The 24563-nt window shown below is 44.3% G+C and overlaps 2 protein-coding genes across 5 annotated transcripts in view; one reads left to right on the top strand and one right to left on the bottom strand.

Moving 5' to 3' along the window:
• Positions 1-24563, top strand: part of LOC147604983 (dynein regulatory complex subunit 7-like) — a 321324-nt gene that overhangs the window by 42604 nt on the left and 254157 nt on the right. The gene's annotated exons all lie outside the window — the stretch shown is intronic.
• LOC147604984 (uncharacterized) lies at positions 21970-23473 on the bottom strand. Its single transcript, XM_086794312.1, has one exon. It carries the CDS (start codon positions 23273-23275, stop codon positions 22040-22042), a length of 1236 nt encoding a protein of 411 aa, XP_086650438.1. The 5' UTR covers positions 23276-23473; the 3' UTR covers positions 21970-22039.

Genomic DNA, 24563 nt, shown 5'->3' with positions numbered 1-24563 from the left:
TGAAATACTTTTTCGCACTTCGGAAGCCCGTAGGGCAGTCTTGGAGCAGGTGCCACTTTTTTTGGATGGGCAGTTGGTTCATGTGGTTCCGTGGAAGCCTATGGCAGAGTACCAAGATATGTTGCGCCAGGCTTGCCCAGTTTGGGTTGAAGTGAAACAATTCCCACCAATGTTTTGGCGTGTTTTACCAGGTCTCATGCGAGGTATCGGTGATGTCTTGGTGGTGCCTTGAATGACATCTAGAAACCGAAATCGTCTATGCATGTTGTGGAATATTGGGAGACCTAGGCCGACACATTTGGGTGTCAATATGGCTGGGCTGCAACCTTTAATGTATGAATTGAGGTGGGATACATTTGCCGGCCACTGTTTCAAATGTGGTGAGATGGGCCACTTTGTCTCCGAATGTCCTAAGAAAGAACAAGTTGTTGCTACAAAGGATATCCTTGATGGGCAGTTGCCCGTGGAAGATGAGCATGATGCTCCTTTACATGATGCCCAACACATGGATGTACATGTGGATGTTCAGAATGAGGTTGAGCAGTAATGGGTGGAAGTACGTGGTAAAAAGACACGATACGTTGCCCCGCGGGGGGATTTCTCAGATGCTGTTTGGCGGGGGCCTTTGCGTACTCATCAGGGGCCCTTACATACATATGCTCGTCGCCCTTTGGGTTCAGGTGCCCAGCAACAGACCAGGATTGAGAGGCCGGGAGGCCAACTTTCTCAGGGTACAGGGCCTCTTGGGGTGGATAGAGTAGAACGCTATCCTATTAGAAGTCGCCTAACAAAAGAAGCACAACAACAATTGCCTCTTGTGTTTGGTTCGAAGGGTGAGGTCATCTCGCCATGGGATGGTCATTACCCTTTGACACGTGCTCGGGAACTCCAAGGGCAGTCTGAGATCACAAATACCATGTCTAAAAATGCAATGCTTCAAAAGGTTCGTGATTTGGCAGATTGTCCTGGGCCTAGTACACGGCCTTGTTGATTCCTTTTCTGGGAAGGCTTATGAAAATTGTACAATGGAATGTAAAGGGTATTTCTTCGCGCCAAAAGCAGTTCAGGCTTTGGCGTACAACTTTTTGTCATGGTTGGGATGTTTTGTGTGCAGTTGAACATAAGCAGCATAAGTTGGCTGGCAAAGCCTATGTATATAAGGGGTTTCATGTTTTCTACAGCGGACATCCTGCTTCGCAGTCAGGTGTTATCTTTGCTGTTCGTTCGAAGTTTCAGCCTTCTCTTGTGATTCAAGATGTTCATGGAAGATTTCTAGTGATACAGATTGTTTGGGATGATACGCCTTTATGGTTGTTAGGGGTGTATGCTCCAAATAATGCTCGTGCACGCCGTTTGCTGTGGAATGACTTGTGTGCTCTTTCAATCTCTCATCCTGGCTTTGTGATGGGGGACTTTAATATGTGTGTCTCCAGGGAGCAAGCCACGTCGCCTCATTCTGTAATGGATGGCCCGGAGAGAAAGGCGTGGGAAGCTTTTGCAGCAAGGTTGCTAAAACAAGACATGTGGTCTTGGATGCATTCAGATGAAAGGGGTTACACTTATGCCTCACAACAGTTTCGGGGCACTTATGCTAGATTGGATAGGATGTATATTTTACATCAAGATCTCTTTTTCCCAGAGGTTCTTTCTATGATGGTTGATCAGCAACAGGTTTTGTCAGATCATTGGCCGCTTGTGTTTGAAATGGTCTATCATCCTGTGGATGCATATAAAGGCTTGTTGGGACGCTTGCCTTTGCGCTTAAATCACACTTTTTTGGAGCATGAAGTTTTTGATGTTTATATGCGTCAGTTGATACGACATTTCTCCACAAGAGTGTCCATGGCTGATTATCATGCTTGGCAAGTGTTCCTTACCAACACTCGGAAATTAGCACGGCATTATGGTGTTGCTAATGCCTCTATACAAAAACAGCATGTGGCGCTTTTAAAGGGCTTGCAGGCGTTCATGTTTACTGACTCTATGGAGGCTGAAGTTGCGGATGCCATAGAATGGCTGAAAAAGGAGCTATCTAGGGTGCAGGAAGCACAATATGTTCGCTTTAAACTACTTGCACGTCTTGATGCTTTGCGGGATGCTAACTGTCAATCTTATCGCTTCTATGATAAGTTGCATCAAAAACATATGCGTGAGAATATTGTTAGGCTGATGGATGCCAAAGGCAACCTTGTTACTCAACCTTCTGAGGTTATTCAGCATTGCATCAGGTTTTATGAAGATTTTCTTGCTCCTCGAGAGGATGTCTCACCGGCTGTCCTGGCTGCAAGGGAGTCATTGTTTGCTGAAGTACGATACCAAGTTGACCCTGATGTGGCGGTTCAGCTTGATGCTCCTGTTACTCAAGGGGAAGTGGAAGCTGTTCTCTCCAAACTTCCATGGGAAAGAGCCCTGGTTGGGATGGTTTGACAAATGAGTTTTTCCGAAAATATGCTGATCAGCTTGCAGAGCCTTTGATGCTTATTTGTCAAAGGGTTTGGGATGAGGGATAAATGCCTGCCGATTGGAAGTTGGGCATACTTCGTTTGTTGCCCAAAGTCCCTTCGCCTACCTCTTTGGCTCAATGGCGCCCGATCTCACTTATGGGTATTATGTATAAAATCTTTACAAAGATTTTTGCCAATCGCTTGCAGAAGGTGCTTCCTACTCTTGTTCATCCATATCAATATGGATTTGTGCATGGCAGGAATATTTTGCATAATATTCTTAATGTTCAAATTGGAGTGGATTATGCAAAGGAAAAGGAGCAAGAGATTGTGATGGTGCAGCTGGATCTTGAAAAAGCTTTTGATCATGTCAGCTGGTCTTTCCTTTCTCAGTTAATGACAGCCATGGGCTTTGGTCCCAAAATGGCTAATTTGGTGCATTTACTTGGCTCTGGCTCTATCACGCGGATTATGCTCAATGGAGGACTTTCGGATGGTATTTCTCTCACCCGTTCTCTCCGGCAGGGCTGTCCTCTTAGCCCTCTTTTCTTTGCCATTGCCACTCATCCTATGTTATCTCGCCTAGATGCTATGGCATCGCATGGTGAAGTGGTTGGTTTGCATCTCCCTCATGGCAAGCAATTGGTTGCTCAAGCCCTTGCGGATGACACTTTTATGTTTCTCAGGGCCGAAAAAGCCAATATAGATCGAGCAATGGAAGCTTGGAATAATTTTGCATTGGCTTCTGGGCTGAAAATAAATTCAACAAAATCAGCCCTCATTGTATGCACGGAATTTGATCTTGAGGCATTAGGGTGGCAAGGCCGTGTGGTGCATACAGGAGACATTGTTCGTCATCTTGGATATCCGGTGGGTGTGGATGTGGATCCCCAAGCGCTTCTTGCTTGGATTTCTGCTCGGATCTCCGATAAATTTGTGTATTGGAAAGCTCAAGGGTGGCCTATGCATGTGAGGGTAAAGGTAGCTCAGGTTATTATGCTTAGCATGATTTCCTATTTTTTGCCTTTGCTACCTTGGACGCACAAATCTCTCATCCGTTTGGTTGCTCCCATTCGGTTTATGCCGTGGAAGAGGCAAGGAAATATTATGGGTCAAACATGGATAGCTTGGAATCACATTACGACGCCCAAAAGAATGGGTGGGGCTGCTTTACTGGATGTCCGCTTGCATATGGTGATGCGTAGGTGGGCGCTTTTTCAGGATATGTGTTTGCAGGAGCAGCCTTGGGTATTCATGGCTCGTGACTTGATTGAGTTGGAGGGATTGTCACATGGACGGACACGTGTGCAGGCTTCATGGTGGGACATTGTGAATGCGGCTCATCCTGTCCGTATTCGCTCATCACACATTTTATCGCATATTCTACTTTCTTGGCATGAAGTTCTACTGTTGGCTCGGTGGGATCCTGGTCATGAAAGACTACTTTTGAACTCTTTGCAGTTCGAAACATTTGTGGATTCGCGTGTCATTGTTTGGCAAGACAGAGATGCTTCACGCATACGACTCAACCGCATGGTCAGGCTAGGCTTGGTTAGAATCCGAGATGCTGTGATACCTGGTCGTTGACAGGCCATATTCGTTTCGTCGTATTCGGCAGCACTTTAGGGTTCCTCGGACATTTCAGCCACTATGGGTTGACATCATGCATGCAGTTGAGCCTTTTACTCCATTGCCTCGGCCATCTGCAGATCAGCCTTGGCTTGATTGGGCACTATGTAAATCTGGTGACTTGATATCACTCTCAGCTAACCAGGTCTATCATAAGCTGGTATCAGAGAAAGATTGGGTTTCAGCCAAGGCCAATAAGGTGTGGGGATTGCACAAGTCTAAATCATGGTAGCAGAAAACTCTTATGCGTGGTTGGCAGTCTAAACTCCCTTACCAAGGTAAGGTTTTCATTTGGAGGATGTTGGTGGGAGAGTTACCTACACGGGATCAGCTGAGCCGTCGTAAAATTACACTGGCCTCTTGCTTCTTCTGCACGACATGCACTGAAACAGTTATGCATCTGTTCATGAGTTGTCCAATGGCCCGTCAGATTTGGTCTTTTGTCTCTCGCGTTTGGGAGGCAGTAGAGAGGTCTACTGTTTCGGCTCATCAGTGGATATTTGGGATTTGTCCTCAAGTCATTACTTCAGACAGTCACCTTGTGATATTCCATTTCCTTAGATGGACAGGACTTTGGTATATTTGGACTACACGTAATGGGTTCATTTTTGATTCCTTGTCTGGAATACATGGGCACATTCTACGTATCCGCGGTTTGCTGCTTTGGCAGTTTTCTTCTCTTCTCTCAGCTCAGCTACTGGATGCAGATGTTATTTCGTTATGGTCTACGGCGGCTCGGCTGGCTCATCTTTGATGCTTTTATCTGGGATGCTTATTTGGCTAGGAGGCTTTCTTATTAGTGTACAGGTTTGCATGGTCATGATCCTTTAGAGGATCTTTTGTGGGGGTTTTGTTTGGGGCCATAGGTTCTGTGTGAGCCATGTGGCTGATGTACATTTTACATATAATATAAAACACCATTTCACGAAAAGAGAGAGAGAGAGAGAGAGAGAGAGAGAGAGAGAGAGAGAGAGAGAGAGACGCCTCTACAGTTCGCAGCTGCAACTGTATAGCTGCCTGCAGGTACGGCTGCGAACTGTATAGCTGCCTGCCGTCCTCGTACCTGCAGCCCATCTTCGCAAGAGAGCCGTCGTACCTAACCATCTGCACCTACCCGCCATCATCGCTTCTCCAGCAGGCAAGAGAGAGGGTCGTCGCTGTTCCTTTGAAGAAAGGGGAAGTCGGCTGCAGTGGGTGTCTAGAGAGAGCCGTTGCCTGTTCTTTTTGGCAGTTGTATGTTCTTGCTGTGCTGAGAGCTGCCGTCACCTCTTCTCTTTGTCTGTTTTCTATTCCTGTTGGGTGTTGTTTTCTTCCTGCTGGCTGTCGCCTTTTCTGGCTTCTTCTTCTACATCTGTTCTATTCCCACCTGCTTGCTGTCACCAGTCCTTGTTCATAGCCGCCTTTGCTTCTGCTCTGCCTCTAGGCTTGTGTGTGTGTGTGTGTGTGAGAGAGAGAGAGAGAGAGAGAGAGAGAGAGAGAGAGAGAGAGAGAGAGAGAGAGAGAGAGAGAGAGAGAGAGAGAAATGAAATGAAATGATATATTAACGTCTTCAAAAGGCCAGAATGACCTATGAGACCAAAAAGGTTACAACAATTGGTGGATCTAATACAATGTCTGTGTAAGGAAAGCTAAAAACAACTAAACAACTAACTGAAACTGAAACAACTATGAGGAAAAAACAACTGAAACAGAGAGAGAGAGAGAGAGTGTGAGAGAGAAAGAGAGAGGCTTTTGTACATGGATTTGGATGACCCAGCTGCTGCTGTTGGTGGCATGGCTGCCAATAGCCTTAACATGGATCTTATTGAGGAGATGATCGAGAAGATGTGGGTTATGCTTCAGAGCCTCGGAGCAACAAAAACGTCAAAGGCTTGATGTTGATGCAAGCTACACTCCAGTGAATGTTGGAGAGAATGCAGAGGAAAGTTCTCAGGTACCTTCTCCGGAGTTTGCACGTTTGCTGCAGATCACTGGTGAGCTTCTACAAGAATATGTGAAGGCAAATAGCATGCAAATGGCTGCAGTAGATAATGGTGGTGTGGTTGATGTATGCATGGAGACTCCTTTGTTGCTACAACAGCTAGCAGATTTTCACGATCGTGCTACTATCTTCTTCTTTATTGGACGTATTCCGTTGTTGCCCCGTCTTAGAGCATGGTTGGGCCGCTTGGTGTTGCCTGAGGCACTTGAGGAGATTTATGATGGTCCGAGAGGCTTTTATGAAATACTTTTTCGCACTTCGGAAGCCCGTAGGGCGGTCTTGGAGCAGGTGCCACTCTTTTTGGATGGGCAGTTGGTTCATGTGGTTCCGTGGAAGCCTATGGCAGAGTACCAAGATATGTTGCGCCAGGCTTGCCCAGTTTGGGTTGAAGTGAAACAATTCCCACCAATGTTTTGGTGTGTTTTACGAGGTCTCATGCGAAGTATCGGTGATGTCTTGGTGGTGCCTCGAATGACATCTAGAAACCGAAATCGTCTATGCATGTTGTGGGATACTGGGAGACCTAGGTCGACACATTTGCGTGTCAACATGGCTGGGCTGCAACCTTTAATGTATGAATCGAGGTGGGATACATTTGCTGGCCATTGTTTCAAATGTGGTGAGATGGGCCACTTTGTCTCCGAACGTCCTAAGAAAGAACAAGTTGTTGCTACCAAGGATATCGTTGATGGGCAGTTGCCCGTGGAAGATGAGCATGATGCTCCTTTACATGATGCCCAGCACATGAATGTGCATGTGGATGTTCAGAATGAGGTTGAGCAGCCATGGGTGGAAGTACGTGGTAAAAAGACACGATATGTTGCCCCGCGGGGGGATTTCTCAGATGCTGTTTGGCGGGGGCCTTTGCGTACTCATCAGGGGCCCTTACATACATATGCTCGTCGCCCTTTGGGTTCAGGTGCCCAGCAACAGACCAGGATTGAGAGGCCGGGAGGCCAACTTTCTCAGGGTACAGGGCCTCTTGGGGTGGATAGAGTAGAACACTATCCTATTAGAAGTCGCCTAACAAAAGAAGCACAACAACAATTGCCTCTTGTGTTTGGTTCGAAGGGTGAGGTCATCTCGCCATGGGATGGTCATTACCCTTTGACACGTGCTCGGGAACTCCAAGGGCAGTCTGAGATCACAAATACCATGTCTAAAAATGCAATGCTTCAAAAGGTTCGTGATTTGGCAGATTGTCCTGGGCCTAGTACACGGCCTTGTTGATTCCTTTTCTGGGAAGGCTTATGAAAATTGTACAATGGAATGTAAAGGGTATTTCTTCGCGCCAAAAGCAGTTCAGGCTTTGGCGTACAACTTTTTGTCATGGTTGGGATGTTTTGTGTGCAGTTGAACATAAGCAGCATAAGTTGGCTGGCAAAGCCTATGTATATAAGGGGTTTCATGTTTTCTACAGCGGACATCCTGCTTTGCAATCAGGTGTTATGTTTGCTGTTCGTTCGCAGTTTCAGCCTTCTCTTGTGATTCAAGATGTTCATGGAAGATTTCTAGTGATACAGATTGTTTGGGATGATACGCCTTTATGGTTGTTAGGGGTGTATGCTCCAAATAATGCTCGTGCACGCCGTTTGCTGTGGAATGACTTGTGTGCTCTTTCAATCTCTCATCCTGGCTTTGTGATGGGGGACTTTAATATGTGTGTCTCCAGGGAGCAAGCCACGTCGCCTCATTCTGTAATGGATGGCCTGGAGAGAATGGCGTGGGAAGCTTTTGCAGCAAGGTTGCTAAAACAAGACATGTGGTCTTGGATGCATCCAGATGAAAGGGGTTACACTTATGCCTCACAACAGTTTCGGGGCACTTATGCTAGATTGGATAGGATGTATATTTTACATCAAGATCTCTTTTTGCTAGAGGTTCTTACTATGATGGTTGATCAGCAACAGGTTTTCTTGGATCATTGGCCGCTTGTGTTTGAAATGGTCTATCATCCTGTGGATGCATATAAAGGCTTGTTGGGACGCTTGCCTTTGCGCTTAAATCACACTTTTTTGGAGCATGAAGTTTTTGATGTTAATATACGTCAGTTGATACGACATTTCTCCACAAGAGTGTCCATGGCTGATTATCATGCTTGGCCAGTGTTCCTTACCAACACTACCAACACTCGGAAATTAGCGCGGCATTATGGTCTTGCTAATGCCTCTATACAAAAACAGCATGTGGCTCTTCTTGAGTCGCTTTTAAAGGGCTTGCAGGCGTTCATGTTTACTGACTCTATGGATGCTGAAGTTGTGGATGCCATAGAATGGCTGAAAAAGGAGCTATCTAGGGTGTAGGAAGCACAATATGTTCGCTTTAAACTAGTTGCACGTCTTGATGCTTTGCAGGATGCTAACTGTCAATCTCATCGCTTCTATGATAAGTTGCATCAAAAACATATGCGTGAGAATATTGTTAGGCTGATGGATGCCCAAGGCAACCTTGTTACTCAACCTTCTGAGGTTATTCTGCATTGCATCAGGTTTGATGAAGATTTGCTGGCCCCTCGAGAGGATGTCTCGCCGGCTGTCCTGGCTGCAAGGGAGTCATTGTTTGCTGAAGTACGATATCAAGTTGACCCTGATGTGGCGGTTTAGCTTGATGCTCCTGTTACTCAAGGGGAAGTGGAAGCTGTTCTCTCCAAACTTCCCAAGGGAAAGAGCCCTGGTTGGGATGGTTTGACAAATGAGTTTTTCCGAAAATATGCTGATCAGCTTGCAGAGCCTTTGACGCTTATTTGTCAAAGGGTTTGGGATGAGGGATATATGCCTGCCGATTGGAAGTTGGGCATACTTCGTTTGTTGCCCAAAGTCCCTTCGCCTACTTCTTTGGCTCAATGGCGCCCGATCTCACTTATGGGTATTATGTATAAAATCTTTACAAAGATTTTTGCCAATCGCTTACAAAAGGTGCTTCCTACTCTTATTCATCCATATCAATATGGATTTGTGCATGGCAGGAATATTTTGCATAATATTCTTAATGTTCAAATTGGAGTGGATTATGCCAAGGCAAAGAAGCAAGAGATTGTGATGGTGCAGCTGGATCTTGAAAAAGCTTTTGATCATGTCAGTTGGTCTTTCCTTTCTCAGTTAATGAGAGCCATGGGCTTTGGTCCCAAAATGGCTAATTTGGTGCATTTACTTGGCTCTGGCTCTATGACGCGGATTATGCTCAATGGAGGACTTTCGGATGGTATTTCTCTTACCCGTTCTCTCCGGCAAGGCTGTCCTCTTAGCCCTCTTTTCTTTGCCATTGCCACTCATCCTATGTTATCTCGCCTAGATGCTATGGCATCGCATGGTGAAGTGGTTGGTTTGCATCTCCCTCATGGCAAGCAATTGGTTGCTCAAGCCCTTGCGGATGACATTTTATGTTTCTCAGGGCCGAAAAAGCCAATATAGATCGAGCAATGGAAGCTTGGAATAATTTTGCATTGGCTTCTGGGCTGAAAATAAATTCAACAGAATGAGTCCTCATTGTATGCACGGAATTTGATCTTGAGGCATTAGGGTGGCAAGGCAGTGTGGTGCATACAGGATACATTGTTCGTCATCTTGGGTATCCGGTGGGTGTGGATGTGGACCCCCAAGCGCTTCTTGCTTGGATTTCTGCTCGGATCTTGGATAAATTTGTGTATTGGAAAGCTCAAGGGTGGCCTATGCACGTGAGGGTTAAGGTAGCTCAGGTTATTATGCTTAGCTTGATTTCCTATTTTTTGACTTGCTACCTTCGACGCACAAATCTCTTCTCCGTTTGGTTGCTCCCATTCGGTTTATGTTGTGGAAGAGGCAAGGAAATATTATGGGTCAAACATGGATAGCTTGGAATCACATTACGACGCCCAAAAGAATGGGTGGGGCTGCTTTACTGGATGTCCGCTTGCATATGGTGGCGCGTAGGTGGGCGCTTTTTCAGGATATGTGTTTGCAGGAGCAGCCTTGGGTATTCATGGCTCGTGACTTGATTGAGTTGGAGGGATTGTCACATGGACGGACACGTGTGCAGGCTTCATGGTGGGACATTGTGAATGCGGCTCATCCTGTCCGTATTCGCTCATCTCACATTTTATCGCATATTCTCCTTTCTTGGCATGAAGTTCTACTACTGGCTTGGTGGGATCCTGGTCATGAAAGACTAGTTTTGAACTCTTTGCAGTTCGAAACATTTGTGGAGTCGCGTGTCATTGTTTGGCCAGACAGAGATGCTTCACGCATACGACTCAACCGCATGGTCAGGTTAGGCTTGGTTAGAATCCGAGATGCTGTGATACCTGGTCGTGACAGGCCATATTCGTTTCGTCGTATTCGGCAGCACTTTAGGGTTCCTCGGACATTTCAGCCACTATGGGTTGACATCATGCATGCAGTTGAGCCTTTTACTCCATTGCCTCGGCCATCTGCAGATCAGCCTTGGCTTGATTGGGCACTATGTAAATCTGGTGACTTGATATCACTTTTAGCTAACCAGGTCTATCATAAGCTCGTATCAAAGAAAGATTGGGTTTCAGCCAAGGCCAATAAGGTGTGGGGATTGCACAAGTCTAAATCATGGTGGCAGAAAACTCTTATGCGTGGTTGGCAGTCTAAACTCCCTTACCAAGGTAAGGTTTTCATTTGGAGGATGTTGGTGGGAGGGTTACCTACACGGGATCAGCTCAGCCGTCGTAAAATTACATTGGCCTCTTGCTTCTTCTGCACGACATGCACTGAAACAGTTATGCATCTGTTCATGAGTTTTCCAGTGGCCCGTCAGATTTGGTCTTTTGTCTCTCGCGTTTGGGAGGCAGTAGAGAGGTCTACTGTTTCGGCTCATTAGTGGATATTTGGGATTTGTCCTCAAGTCATTACTTCGGATAGTCACCTTGTGATATTCCATTTCCTTAGATGGACAGGACTTTGGCATATTTGGACTACACGGAACGGGTTCATCTTTAATTCCTTGTCTGGAATACATGGGCACATTCTACGTATTCGCGGTTTGCTGCTTTGGTGTTTTATATTATGTGTAAAAAATGTACATCAGCCACATGGCTCGCACAGAACCTATGGCCCCCCCCCCCAAAAAAAAAACCCCACAAAAGATCCTCTAAAGGATCATGACCATGCAAACCTGTACACTAATAAGAAAGCCTCCTAGCCAAATAAGCATCCCAGATAAAAGGATCAAAGATGAGCCAGCCGAGCCGCTGTAGACCATAACGAAATAACATCTGCATCCAGTAGCTGAGCTGAGAGAGAGAGAGAGAGAGAGAGAGAGAGAGAGAGAGAGAGGGAATGGACTCTCAACCACAATAAAGTGCATGGGACTATCAGGATGCTCTTGAAATGTTAAAGGATTGAATGCTAGACATAAGCGAGATGCATTTTGGGATCACATAAATGAATGGGGGCTGGATGCTTGTATGTTGCAGGAGCATAAACTCTATGGTAAGAAAGCTAAGAGGAAGCAGAGATTCAAGAAAATGAAGATTTTTTAAGGAGGGTTGGAGTATGGTTACAGTGGGGTGATGACAATAGTACATAACTCATGGAACCCCACAATGATAGCTAACCATCCCTCGGGCAGAATCTTGGTTATTGAAGTGTCCAAGGGAGAAGAACAATTCTGGCTGATTAATGTGTACGGAGCACACTCATCTAAAGAAAGAAAGGAGATGTGGGAGTGGATTTGTGGTCTTGACAATCAGAAAGCATGGATCATGGCTGGGGACTTTAACATGGTGGTCAGACAGAGGGATTGGTTAGGTTCCAACAATGTAGTTATGGGTTCGGAGAAAACCAAATGGGAAGAGCTTATTATGCAAAAGAGGCTGGTTGATGCCTGGGTCCTACATACATATTTCAGCTTGCAGTATATATCTAGCTCTTCCAGGATTGACAGAGTTTATTTCAACAAGGATGCAGAATGGATCCCTCACACCTTTAAGGCATGGGTTGATCACGCAACCACCTCTTTTGATCACTTTCCCCTTAGGTGGGTTTGGGAGAGCAATAATTGCTGGGCTAGGATAGATTGCCTTTTCATAAGAGGAAACTCATTAAAAATAATTCTCTCATCAGGGAAGATGCCTTTGTGGATGGAACTAGAGCTACAATTACAAGGTTGGACTTAAGGGCTTATCACGATGCCCAGGCATGGGATAAATTTGTGGGAGAGATGCAATGCTTAATCAGAAAAGTGGGAAAGGACATGGCAGCAATGAGGAGAAAAGAACAAGAGGCACTACAGGAGGAATGGGATGCTTTGATTTTGATTAGATAGTCGAGACCACTGTCACAAGCAGAGTTGAGAGATTTTATCAAATGTAAAAATATGTGGGAGGAGATAGAAAACAGGAGAGCTCAAAAAGGGAGATTATTGTCAAAAAAGCTGTACTTTGGTCAAGCTCAAACCCCTTTGACATTCTTCTTCAAAGCTCTCAAAGGGAAGAGGGATAGAGAATACATATCCAATGCTAGGGATAGCAATGGTAAAATGATCTCAGACCCCAAGGAATTGGCTACTGCCTGGACCACATTCCTTGGGGATACTCTAAGCCTGAAGGAGGATGAATCCACGGAAAGATTCTTTGCTGAAAATTGGCTTTTGGACATTATCCCTCAGGCAGTGGGAGATGGACCAAGCCAAATGGATTGAGAGGAATATCCAGGAAGATGAATGCTTGGATGCTTTGAAAGCAATGGGGAAGGATAAATCCCCTGGCTGGGATGGCCTTACTGTGGAGTTTTTCCTCGAGTTTTGGTCATATCTCAAGGTTCTAGTCACCCACATAGTGAATAAGGCCTTCAAGCATCAACAATTGGAGAAAAGTGTGAAGGAAGGGCTAATCAAACTGATTCCTAAACAGGTGGCCTGATCACCATGCTTACAGTCTTGTATAAAATCATAGCTAAAGTTGTGGCAATGAGAATGACTCCTTATTGCAAAATGTGTTTTCACCCAGACAACATGGCTTTATTAAGGCAAGATCCATAATGGACAACATATATGCAGCCCTATTAGGGAAAGAGCTGGCAGAGAAGAAGAAGAAAAAATGCATCATGCTGCAACTGGACCTAGAGAAAGCCTATGATAGAGTCCATTGGTCATTTCTTAGCAGAGTGCTTGCCAAGTTGGGTTTTGGACCCTTAATCTCAAACATTATTTATGTGCTCAGCTTTGGTGCTAAGTCAAGTCTTATGCTCAATGGCTTTGTGGTTGGCTCACTCAACCTTAAGAGATCGGTTAGATAGGGCTACCCACTTGCTCCATTGTTATTTGCTGTAATTTCTCATCCTTTGATTCTAGCTCTTGAATTGGCAGCTGCTGAAAATCAAATAAAAGGTCTACAAGTGAATGATGAACAACGGATGGTGCTAAGCTATGCTAAAGCTTTTCTATGGAAGAATAAGCAGGGCAAGAGACCATGTTCCTTCTTGGCATGGCAGAAGGTGTGTAAACCCAAGAAGGATGGGGGAATTGGCATCCTAGACATGGAAACACATGCAATGGCGAGAATGCCAAAAATGTTGACTTCCTTTCTACAACAAAGTCAACCTTGGACTAGGATGCTTAAAGAGCTTTCTCTGTATATGACTGTGAGTTGGCAAGGCAAATGGAGGGGACTCTCTTGGATTGATAAGATTTTTTCCCATGCTCCACTTGTCTTTAAAAAATTGCTGAATTTCTGATTAAGAAATGGAAGAGGATCATTCCCTGGCAAGGATCTCCCAGAATCACGGGAAATTCACTATGCATGTATAATGTTTGGTGGTCCCAAGTTTTTTTTCCCTCCGTTAGCTCTCATTGAGCCCAAAGTGAGCAAAAAGACTCAACAACAGAGGGATAAGCAGATTTGAGGATTTCTGGGATGGTCCTCTTCTGGGGTGGAGAGATGATGAACAGCTATCTGTCATGTATGGTCTCTCAAGGTTTGATAAGAATCATCTGTATGTAATTATTGGTAAGCTCAAGACGCTAACTATCAATACTTCTCAGGTCACAGAAAGGTGGATCAAAGATTGGGGGTGGACAGATGGGCTTCCCCTTGGTCGTGAATCAACTGCCAAGTTTTATCAGATGTTAATGCAAGAGAAGAGAGATTTTAAACATTTCAATACAATATGGAAAGTAGCTTGGCCGGACAAATGTTGGGAGTCCAGATGCAGAAGAATTTGGGGATCCAAACTGCCAACACATGCTCAGACTTTTTTGTGGAGAATCATGGTTGGGGCTCTTCCGTTAGGCTGTAAGCTGATGATCAGAAATACGGCCTCAGGGATATGCCCAAGATGCAAAGCAGCCATCGAGGATTTCAAGCATGCGTTTTAGTATTGCCCGGCATTAAGATCCTTTTGGACACAACTCTCTAAATGGGGGGGGGGGACATTTTTGGGCTGCAATGTACATGGTCCCATCGGGTTTTGGGTAAAAAGATTGGTCCAGCAGAGGAGAGTAATAGCCTTTTTGGATTTGCAAGATTTACATGCCTGTGGGAGATTTGGTCTACGAGGAACACTCTGGTCTTTGTTAATGATGGCATGCAAAGTGTAGATCCTAAGAAAGTTATGTGTTTAGTGAAAGCTAACATTGCTAGTTTGGTGAGTGTAAACATTTCGCCAGGGTGAAGGAGAAAGGCAACCAAAAAGCCAAAACATTCGCCCAAAATGCCTTCTACGGTAAACGAGCCCGGAGGTGTCCGGACAAATCATCAAGAAAACCTTGAGAGTGACAGCAATACCAAAAAAGGTGAGGCAATGTCTCTCTAGGATGGGAGAACCGCCCACATGATGTAGTGGCAATATGTCTTCGTGCCAAAAGAGTTCCCACTGGGAATACCCCAGCCACACATCTCCATAGAAACAGTTGTTGCCATTATAATTGACTCTACTATCCGCAATTCCACAACACACACCTTTTTTTTTTTTTTTTTGGTAAAAGGCTATGTTCTATTGCTTCAATGCACAAAGAAAGAAGTCCTCAATAAAGAGGCAAACTTCTTAAAGAGCAGTCACTGAAGCTAAAAGCATTGAAAAAACAAAGCCAACTGGTCATCATCAATCTGATCGAGGTGGATGGAATCAAACAAAGACTGACGCAAGGATTGATAAAAGCAAGGATAGTGTGCAGTCCTTATAGAATGAAAAACCAATTGATTTCTTGCATGCCATATTGTCCATAAAGCCCAATATCTAGTCCACATTAGAAAGGGCTATGCATGATCCAATTTAGAAGGCCACCTGCCAAAGAGCCAAAAAAATTTGGAGAGGGAATACCTTGGAAATCTAAGTCAAGCAAATGTGAAATTTGGCAGGGGAAACTTTTGGTATGTGGACAAGACCAAAGAAGAGCATCATTGTTTCCTTTATGCAAGGGAAAGAAGGGCATTTCGATGCAGCTATGTGTCTTTTTTCAACAAGTTCTCCAATTGGGAGCACTCCCAAGAAGCATCGCAAAAACAATCTAGATTTGATTGACAATTTACTATGCTGAATTTTCTTTAGATTTTGTTTCCACTAACGGGTTGTCTTAATGAGGAGCCAGATCTTATTAACTCGATTGACAAACCAAGGCACATGAATAATCAACTTGTTATCAAAGCAGCCGAAATCTAAGGGAATGAGAATCTAGGATAAGGTCTAGGATCTGCCCTATGGAAAATCCAATCCTCCGTTCTATCACCATTCGGAACAAACGTAAGAGGAGTAAAAGGCTTCAATTGTTCCTGTAACATGTGCCATAAAGGTCTATAGTGCATATCAAACTGCCAATGGGGTGAGCTTGAGGAAAGGACAAAACATTTCCTTCAACATCGACAACATCTTCACAAACCCGAATGCCTTTTGTAGAAATAAAGTAAGCTCACCAAAGGGAATGGAGAGCCAAAGGAGTAGGGAATGCACGGCTCCAAAAGATATTTTCTTGTCTCAAAGTATTGCCAATCTCAAGAGGTCTACACGACCATTGAATATATTGCAGAACATGCTTCCACTATGCAAGGAAACAAGATAAATAAGGGTATTGAGCAATCTTAGCCTCCACATAGCGAAATAAAAGTTCCAAGTGAGTTCGGTGCCAATATCAACCTGCAATAAGAGCACATCCTACTTGGTACATTTTGCATCCTCTATGCCAACATAGACATTAGCAATGTTATTTGTTATTTGTCTACGAGGTACAAAACCATATTGCGTTGGATGGATACCCCTGCTAAAAGTTTTTTTGAGTCGATTAGTGATCAATTTATAGATCACTAGCATCAAGGAAATAGGGTGCAAGTCAGAAAGTGTTTGGCACAAATCCTTTTTTGGCAGCAATCTTATCAGTCCCTCGTGCCAAGCAGAAGGCATGATGCCTGAATTCCAAGCCTCATTGATCATAAGAAAAAGCGATTCTTCAAGCATAGGCCAAAACTGCAAAAAGAACTCCACAGTTAATCCATCCCATCCTGGAGTCTTCCATTTACCAAGTGCCTTTAGCGCCCTGCTAAGTTCCATAACTGAAAACATGGACTCCAAATCAACCGCTTCATCCATATCCACAATGTTAGAAACACGAGACAATAGCTCTTGCCTAGCCCTACGAATATCAAGAGTCATCTGGGGCGGTGTTGCAAAAACATGCTGAAAACGCATAACATGCTCTTGCTGGTATTTGTCCTGTGTCCAATTGCCATCCTCTTTCATCACTCTAGATATACATTGTTTTTGTTTGGAAACATGCAAGCTTTTGAAGAAAGCTTTGGATGAGCAACCCTTGTCCAAAAGGGGTTTTTGGTGTGATCTAACTTGCCATTTCAACAATTTTCGATGATCATTGAGAGCCGGCACATGCTTTGCATAGACAATATGATCCTCCTCTTGCTGAGATAGCATGCAAGTATGACTGGCGTCCTCTAGAAACTGCAACATATTCTTCAGTTGATATATAAGTCGTCTTTCATCCCCCAAATCCCATTTTCCGTATTCATTGATAACCGTTTGCATACGGGCAACAAAATGATACCATGCAATGTCTATGTTCTCGTACATTTCAGCCTTTAAGGTGCTAATAAATCAATAGTCATATCTTGAAACACTGCATGTGGTGAGAGACAGGAATTGTTCACCAATAGAGGTGGTTTAGTGGGTAGGGAAATCTCATCAAGAGGCATATTAAAGTACAAACCCAGCCAAACCGGCACATGATTAGAAAGGTTCAAAGAGTAATCAATCCACATACGACATGGAAAAGTGTCAAAATGATCTGCATGCAAGAGGTACCAACGATCCAATCTTGCTTAATAATCCGAGTGCGCATTAGGGTGAAAAATAAAACGTCTCTTATTAGGAGAAGTGGCTGTCCATAAACCCAGCCAAACCGGCGCATGATCAGAAAGGTTCAAAGAGTAATCAATCCACATATGACATGGAAAGTGTCAAAATGATCTGCATGCAAGAGGTACCAACGATCCAATCTTGCACGATAATCCGAGTGCGCATTAGAATGAAAAATAAAATGTCTCTTATCAGGAGAAGTGGCTGTCCATAAATCTCAATCCAAGATCCACGAGGACATTTCTCCAGGCCACTTTCTCAGGAGCAAGCACATGTGAATGACCGCGAGTGTTGTCTCGAGGAGAAGGGGAGTTATGAAAATCCTCACAGATAAGCGCATTGGACAACCAAGGATACTAACTCATAAAAAACCACAAATGAGTTCGACGAGCTCAAACTGTAGGGGCACATAGAGCCAAACTCATAGAGCTCCCCATTGAGCATGCACTGCAAAATAACGAGTTTGCCATCTGGATCATTATAAGGCATTGTAGGCTATAAAATTTGCTTGACCAACACAAACACATGAGAAAGAACTCAAGCCAGCATAATATATACAATAACCACCAAAGAAACCTGTCTTACCAGTAAATTCATGCTGGTTGTGTTCTTGAAAAAACATGATATCAGGATGCATCTTATGTACATATTCTCCATTTGTTAGAGGAACACAAACCTTGTACATTGTATGATACACATTTTATAGGTGCATTCATCATCATGAACAGGAGAAAAGAGATGGTTAAGTAACCATCATATCTATATCACCTCGCAAAGCCCGAATGCCACCTTTCACAACATTAGACCAGAGCATACCAACATCTATCTCTGTAGAGAAAGATGCAGTACTAGAAGATGAAGCACGAGTGTGCGCAAAGGAAGGATCAGACCATGTAGCTGACGTGGCCATATAATCTTTTTGGCATTAGGGTTTTGCCAGCTGTCCTTATCAAAAGCAAGTTTGTGCACATCTATAGTAGCTTTGTCCTTAGAAGGCATGTTTTTTGCACTGCTACTTGTGCTTGTTGGGGTGCTAATTGTGGCTACGGAGTGCCTACCAATCATAGGTCCTGTTTGACCTATCTTAGATGGAGGGGCATTATCATTAACCAAAGCTGTCGGTGGCAAGGAATCTGCAGGTGGGTGTAATTTGAGGGTAGAGCAGTCATCTTTAAAGTGTCCAATTTATGACAGCGAAAACAAGCTCCTGCAAATGCGCCCCATTTCACCCATATGCACATGATCTATTTCCATACTAATTGATTTAGGGGTTGGTTTATTCGTGTCCTACAAAACACAAAATTTATTACGATTACCCATGACATTGGGGGAGTAGTTAACTGTGCCAAGACTTTGTGCTAGGTACGGAAGAGCATCACAGAAAATCACAGGGAAGCCAACAACTTTCACCCAAACTGGACAACGATGCCGCACAAGCACCTGATAGTCAGTAGTAGGAGTCCAAGTTTGCACCTTGAAAATTCTGATGCAGCACATCAAAAAGAAATTAGCAGGATCCTCATGTCTTGGCTTCTTGGAATATGTGACGTCAACAGATTTTTCATGTCTTCTTTCATAGTGGATTACCTGTTCCGACTATCTCATGATGTCGAGAGAAAAACATAGCTGATGGAGAGGTTTTGGAGAAGATGCTTGCAGCAAAAAGAGGCGAAGCTGAAGATCTACACACACACAGTGGAAGAAAATACACGACTCCAATGCAAACTCTCTAGCCGCAGGGAATTGCCCATCAAAGATCGGGAACCATGCCATATCATATGTGAAGTAACTTCCTTCCAATCAATAATGAGAGAAGAAGTGAAAGGACATCCCGGAATGTGTCCTTCAAGTTTTCCACATATAAGATCCCAGTATGTGGGTTGCCAATGACCATAGAATGGCGTGACAATATGCCAACACAAATGGGACACCATGAGAGTCCAGGGTTGCTGCTGATCCAACAAAACCGGCAAAAGCATAGCTTTCCTGGCCAAAACATGACGTCTCAAATCCAAAATATTCAAGCCTCCAAGGCGCTTAGGAGAGCATAACTTGTCCATGGATAACAATCTGAGGCCCTTTCCACGAGATGAAGTGCGCCAGAAATGCGCCAATATACTTGACATAAGGGACTTCAAGCGGGATTGAGACCAATATAGCAAAGGTAGATAAAACTGCACATAAGCTACAAGAATGCATTGCACAATTCTAAGACGCACATGAAGCGGCCAAGTGGACAACTTCCAATAATGTAACTTGGAGTGCAAGCGCTCGGCTACCCAATCCAATTTCCGTGTAGCCGATACAGTCCAACCCAGCGGATAACCCAAATGACGAACTATAATGTTCGGAGGAACAAGTTCGCCTGGCCAAAGCAGCTTATGCCAATCATATTCAGTCAGAGCCAATAGTGTGGATTTACGAAAATTCACTTTGAGGCCTGCTGCCAATCCAAACAAATGAAGAGTGTGCGTAATTTGTTCCACATCATCTTGGTGATTGCGAGGCATAAAGAGAGAATCATCTGCATAAGCTTGCGCAATAAAATGTTTCCCAGAGGGTAATTTCAAGCCCTGCAATCTTCCAGACGAAGTCAAAGATTCCAAATACATAAGCAGGGGATGAGTAGCAATCGCATAAAGCAAAGCACTGAGAGGACAACCTTGCCTTACTGAACGTCCCAAATGCCAAGGATCTGTGAGAAAACCATCCAACAAACCGGCAGAGGTACTGTCAGCATACAAGAAATAAACCACAGAGGATAGCTTAGGCCCAAATCCCAGCCGAAGCATGGTATCTGCAATGTAATCCCAAAGAACAGTGTCAAATGCCTTTTCAATGTCAACCTGCATGACCAATACATCTTGTCGAGTGTATTTCGCATACTCCATGCCAATGATGACATTTGCTAGATTATCAGTAATTTGCCTTCGTGGAATGAAGCCATACTGAGATGGATGCAAACCATCATGCAAAAACCCTTTAAGTCTATTGACAAGCATTTTAGTCAGCAATTTATAAACCACAGTCATGAGCGTAATCGGCCTCCATTGCGAGAACTCTTCACAAAGTGCTTGCTTTGGAATCAACTTGAGCAAGCCTTCTTTCCAAGATGAAGGCAAAACCTGTTGCTCCCATGCCCTGTTTATCATTAACAATAGTGGCTGATCCAGGTAGTGCCAAAACGACAAGAAAAATTCTACAGTAAGGCCATCCCAACCAGGAGATTTCCAACGGCCCAAATCACACAAACTGGCATACAATTCTGTCTCCGTGAAGGCGGCTTCCAAAAGTTGAGCCTGGTGCGCCGATAAAATCGGTGCAACTTGAGATAAAAACAAGCGACGAGCTTCTCGACCTTCCTGCGTGAGAGAAGAGGCCTCAAAAATCTTGCCATAATGAGATTCCATGGCCCGTGCAAGCCCCACACGAGAGGTAGTCCAATCACCAGTCGGGAGTTTAATCCTCTTAATAGTTTGAGACTGCCTAGAAAGATGTAAATGACGAAAGAATTGTTTAGAAGTGCATCCTTTATCCGCTATAGCCTTTTGGCGAGCTCTAGTCTGCCACTTTGCCAATTTTCTCTCATCATTACGATGCAACAAAGCATGAGCAGAAAGTAACTCTGTCATCTGGATTTCAGTAAGAGATGAAGTGTTAGCCAGATGCATCAAACTTTGACAAGTGCCTTTGGCCTGTTGAACTTGCTCTCTGAAATGCGATAAATAGTGTCTGCCATAATCCTGGATCACACATTGAACCCGCATAACAAAACGAAACCATGCTGTGTCCATATCAACATGCATTTGAGAGATCAATGGCGAGATAATATTCACAATCAGATTGCGAAAAACCTCATGCTTAAGATAAGCATTATTGACATGCAGAAGTCTCTTTCTAGTTAATGAATCATTGGCAGAACATGAACCAAATTGTATTTTCAAGCATATCGGAGCATGATCCGAGAGACACAAGGAGTAATCAATCCACATATCACATACAAAATCATCATACTGCTGCATCTGAAAGAGATACCATCGGTCCAGACGAGCACGATACATTGATCGAGCGTTATGTTGAAATGTGAATCCTGGATCATTGGCTTGCAACAGAGGCCACAAATCCAAGGCATTACATGTGTGCTGAAAGAGATCCCAAGCTTGTCGTTCCACATGAAGCATGTGAGAATGTCCAGTAGTATTATCCACATGATTTGGAGCATTATTAAAATCGCCACAAAGAAATGCATTAGAACGCCAACAATAAGAGGAGATGGCATGCCACAAACGAGCCCTGTCAGTAGAGGCTGTGTATGCATACACACCACCAAACTCAAAAACTTCCCCATTGATAATACATTGAACTACCATCCATCTGCCAGCTGGATCATTGAATACCAATATGGGAAATAATTCATGGCGAACAAGCATCAGCACTCCAGAGTATCCAGCGGATCCTGCATAAGCTATCCAATATCCCGCAAAATAGGAAGTTTGCCCGGCAAAATTATGCTGATTATGCTCTTGAAGAACAACAATATCTGCCTTGCAAGTATGTACATAGTGCCAGATTAGCCTCCATTTATCCTGATTTCATAATCCGCGCACATTATATGAAATGCAATGTATAGAACTATGCATCTTAAATGGTATATACAGTGGGCGAGAAAACCAACAGAAAGCTTAAGAACTCGTGCCCATGGGCACATCCGCATCTGTCGCGGAAACATCAGCTGCCAAATCAAAACTCGAATGTGGAGGAAACAAGTGATGGCCTTCCGACGTTGAAGCAGTGCCCCCTGTAACTACTTCCTTATAGGATCGAACAACTTTATCCCAGGCCTGAGCCAAGGAAGAGTTATCATTACAAGGCAATTTTTGCTGAACAACATTCTTCAAGGGGGGCACATAATTGCGAGAAGATGGTAGAGTACGTGCTTTGACAATTTTCTTGGGTACTATCCACGCCTGAGTAGCAGGAAGCTTCTCTTTGCCCTTGTCTTTGATGTTCGGGGAAGCAGGAACATTTGGCATTTGAGACTGCTTCCCTTTACCTTTATTTAGTCCAGTTGTTGATGTGGATGCAGAAGCACCTTTAGATTGTGCCTCAGGGGAAGATTTCACTGGAGGAGAAGTCTGAGGGGTAGGGACAGCCGAAGGAGGGGGTTGTAGATTTGGTTCAGAACATTCAGATTGCATATGACCAAATTTGCCACAGCGAAAACAGGAATTGGCAAATTTCCCCCATTTAAGCTTGAATGGTCGCTTTCCGACCACTGTGTCCCCAGAATCAACGGTAATGCCCATAGGAGCAGGAAGATCAGTGTCCCATAGAATACAAAAACGATTTGTATTGGCATCCAACTTCGGGGGGCAAATCACTTTGCCCAATTGAGCAGCCAACAAAGGAAGAAAATGACGCCAAGTACGAGGAAAATCCACCACTTCAACCCAAACCGGACACTTATGTCGAATAAGGCTCTGATAATCTTTAGTAAGAGCCCAGGGAAGAACATGAGTCATTTGCGTATTGAAGAAGAGGGGAGACATTTCCAACAAAGCATCTCTAGCTTCCATGTCTGCTAACAAGACCTCATAGAATCCTCTTGCTCCAAAATAAACACCCCGGACTGCTTGACGCTTAAGCAAGAAATCAACCCATTGTCCCACATCCTGTGCACTAGGCATCTTGCCCGGGAAAAAGAGAATCACTGCATTCAATGCATACTGCACAACCGGATCCATGAGCTCCTGCACCGGAATATGCACTTCTGTGACTGGAGCAGGTCCTTCCCAAGCACATCTTGCTTCTTCGAAATCCTCATGCAGGCATTCCTTAATCAAAGACATGGCATCCAAATTCGAGGTGTTCATTGCTTTCCGACGCTTATAAATGGCCAGCTCAGGCGATTCCATCATGCACACCTTAAATTTTCTGTAATCCCCAGAACTGCACACACACACACACACACAGAGCAGGGACGAAGTGGCAGAGGGCAACTGAAGATGACAACACACACATACACAGAAGATCTGAGGCTGGGCAAAACCAGAAGAGGCGACTAATTAACCTTCTATCAGAGGCAAGGCAGGGGAGGCCAGCCGGCAGCAAGAGCATTCAACGGCAGCACGTTTAGGCGATGGCCAACAGGCGGGTAAAGATCAGCTGCAGAAGAAGTTGACGGCCAGGAGGAACAGGTGAATGGCCAGCAGGCGGGTAAGATTTAGCACCAGCAGGCAAGAAGGAATTAGCTAACACACACACTTTTTTTTTTGTAATGATTATTTCGATTACTAGTGGGAAACCTCAGAATGAGGAAAACCCACAAAAAGCATCATATACAAGAAATGCCAGAGTTCATAGTGAACAAGGGCATGATCAAAATATATCCGTGAAAAGGCTATACAATGATGGGTCAATCTCATGTAGAGAGAGACAATCATAAAGGGATTGATGTAAAGATTCTTTGAAATAGTGAAAGGCTTGAATGGGCGGCTCACCAAAAACAGCCCGATTCCTGGAGTACCAAATCGTCCACATGGCCCAGTAACGAAGCCAATCAAAAAAGGCCCTATACTGTCTGAGAGCAGGAGAAAAAATACCAAACAACCAAAAATGTTTCCCAAAAGAAGCAGAAGGGAAACGAGCTCGAAGAAGAGCCGTTATATGATCCAGCAAAAGTTTAGTTGCATTACAATTCCACATCAGATGGAGAATTGTTTCATCATGCGCTCCACAAACACAACAATCTGAAGATGTCACATGGTGCCTTGCCAGGAAAGAGCCAACTGGCAGAACAGCCAATAGACATCGCCATAGAAAAAGCCGACATTTTAACGGCATCTTACTGCTCCATATCATCCTGAGCCTTTTCTTCCACCAAGCCAAAGGCTTATGCATTCTCCAAGCATCATTTGCATAATCATGAACCCAAATTTCAGGAAGGAGAAAGCCATAGACTGTATGCACCGAGAGCTGTAGCAGAGACAAAGGACCACGAGTAAGTATGGGCCTATGCAAGCTCCAATCGTGCAACCTATCCGACTCTTCAAGAGCGGGAAGAGGCTCAAAAGGGGCCAACAAACTCTCAATCTTTTCCCATAGGGGACGGTAATGATGACTTAGGCCAAATTTAGGACAAGCATCTATAAAAGACAGAACATGGCCACTATCATCTAGCACATCTGCAATGAAATAGACACCCTT

The sequence above is a fragment of the Cibotium barometz genome, chromosome 60 (assembly GCF_041138505.1).
Source record: "Cibotium barometz isolate CiBa-2024 chromosome 60, ASM4113850v1, whole genome shotgun sequence".
Taxonomy (NCBI): Eukaryota; Viridiplantae; Streptophyta; class Polypodiopsida; order Cyatheales; family Cibotiaceae; genus Cibotium; species Cibotium barometz.
This window is presented reverse-complemented; position numbering and strand designations above follow the sequence as displayed.

What these genes read in the sequence shown, in the direction of transcription:
- LOC147604984 (XM_086794312.1), bottom strand. Translation starts at nt 23,275, where the DNA reads ATGATGGAATCGCCTGAGCTGGCCATTTATAAGCGTCGGAAAGCAATG.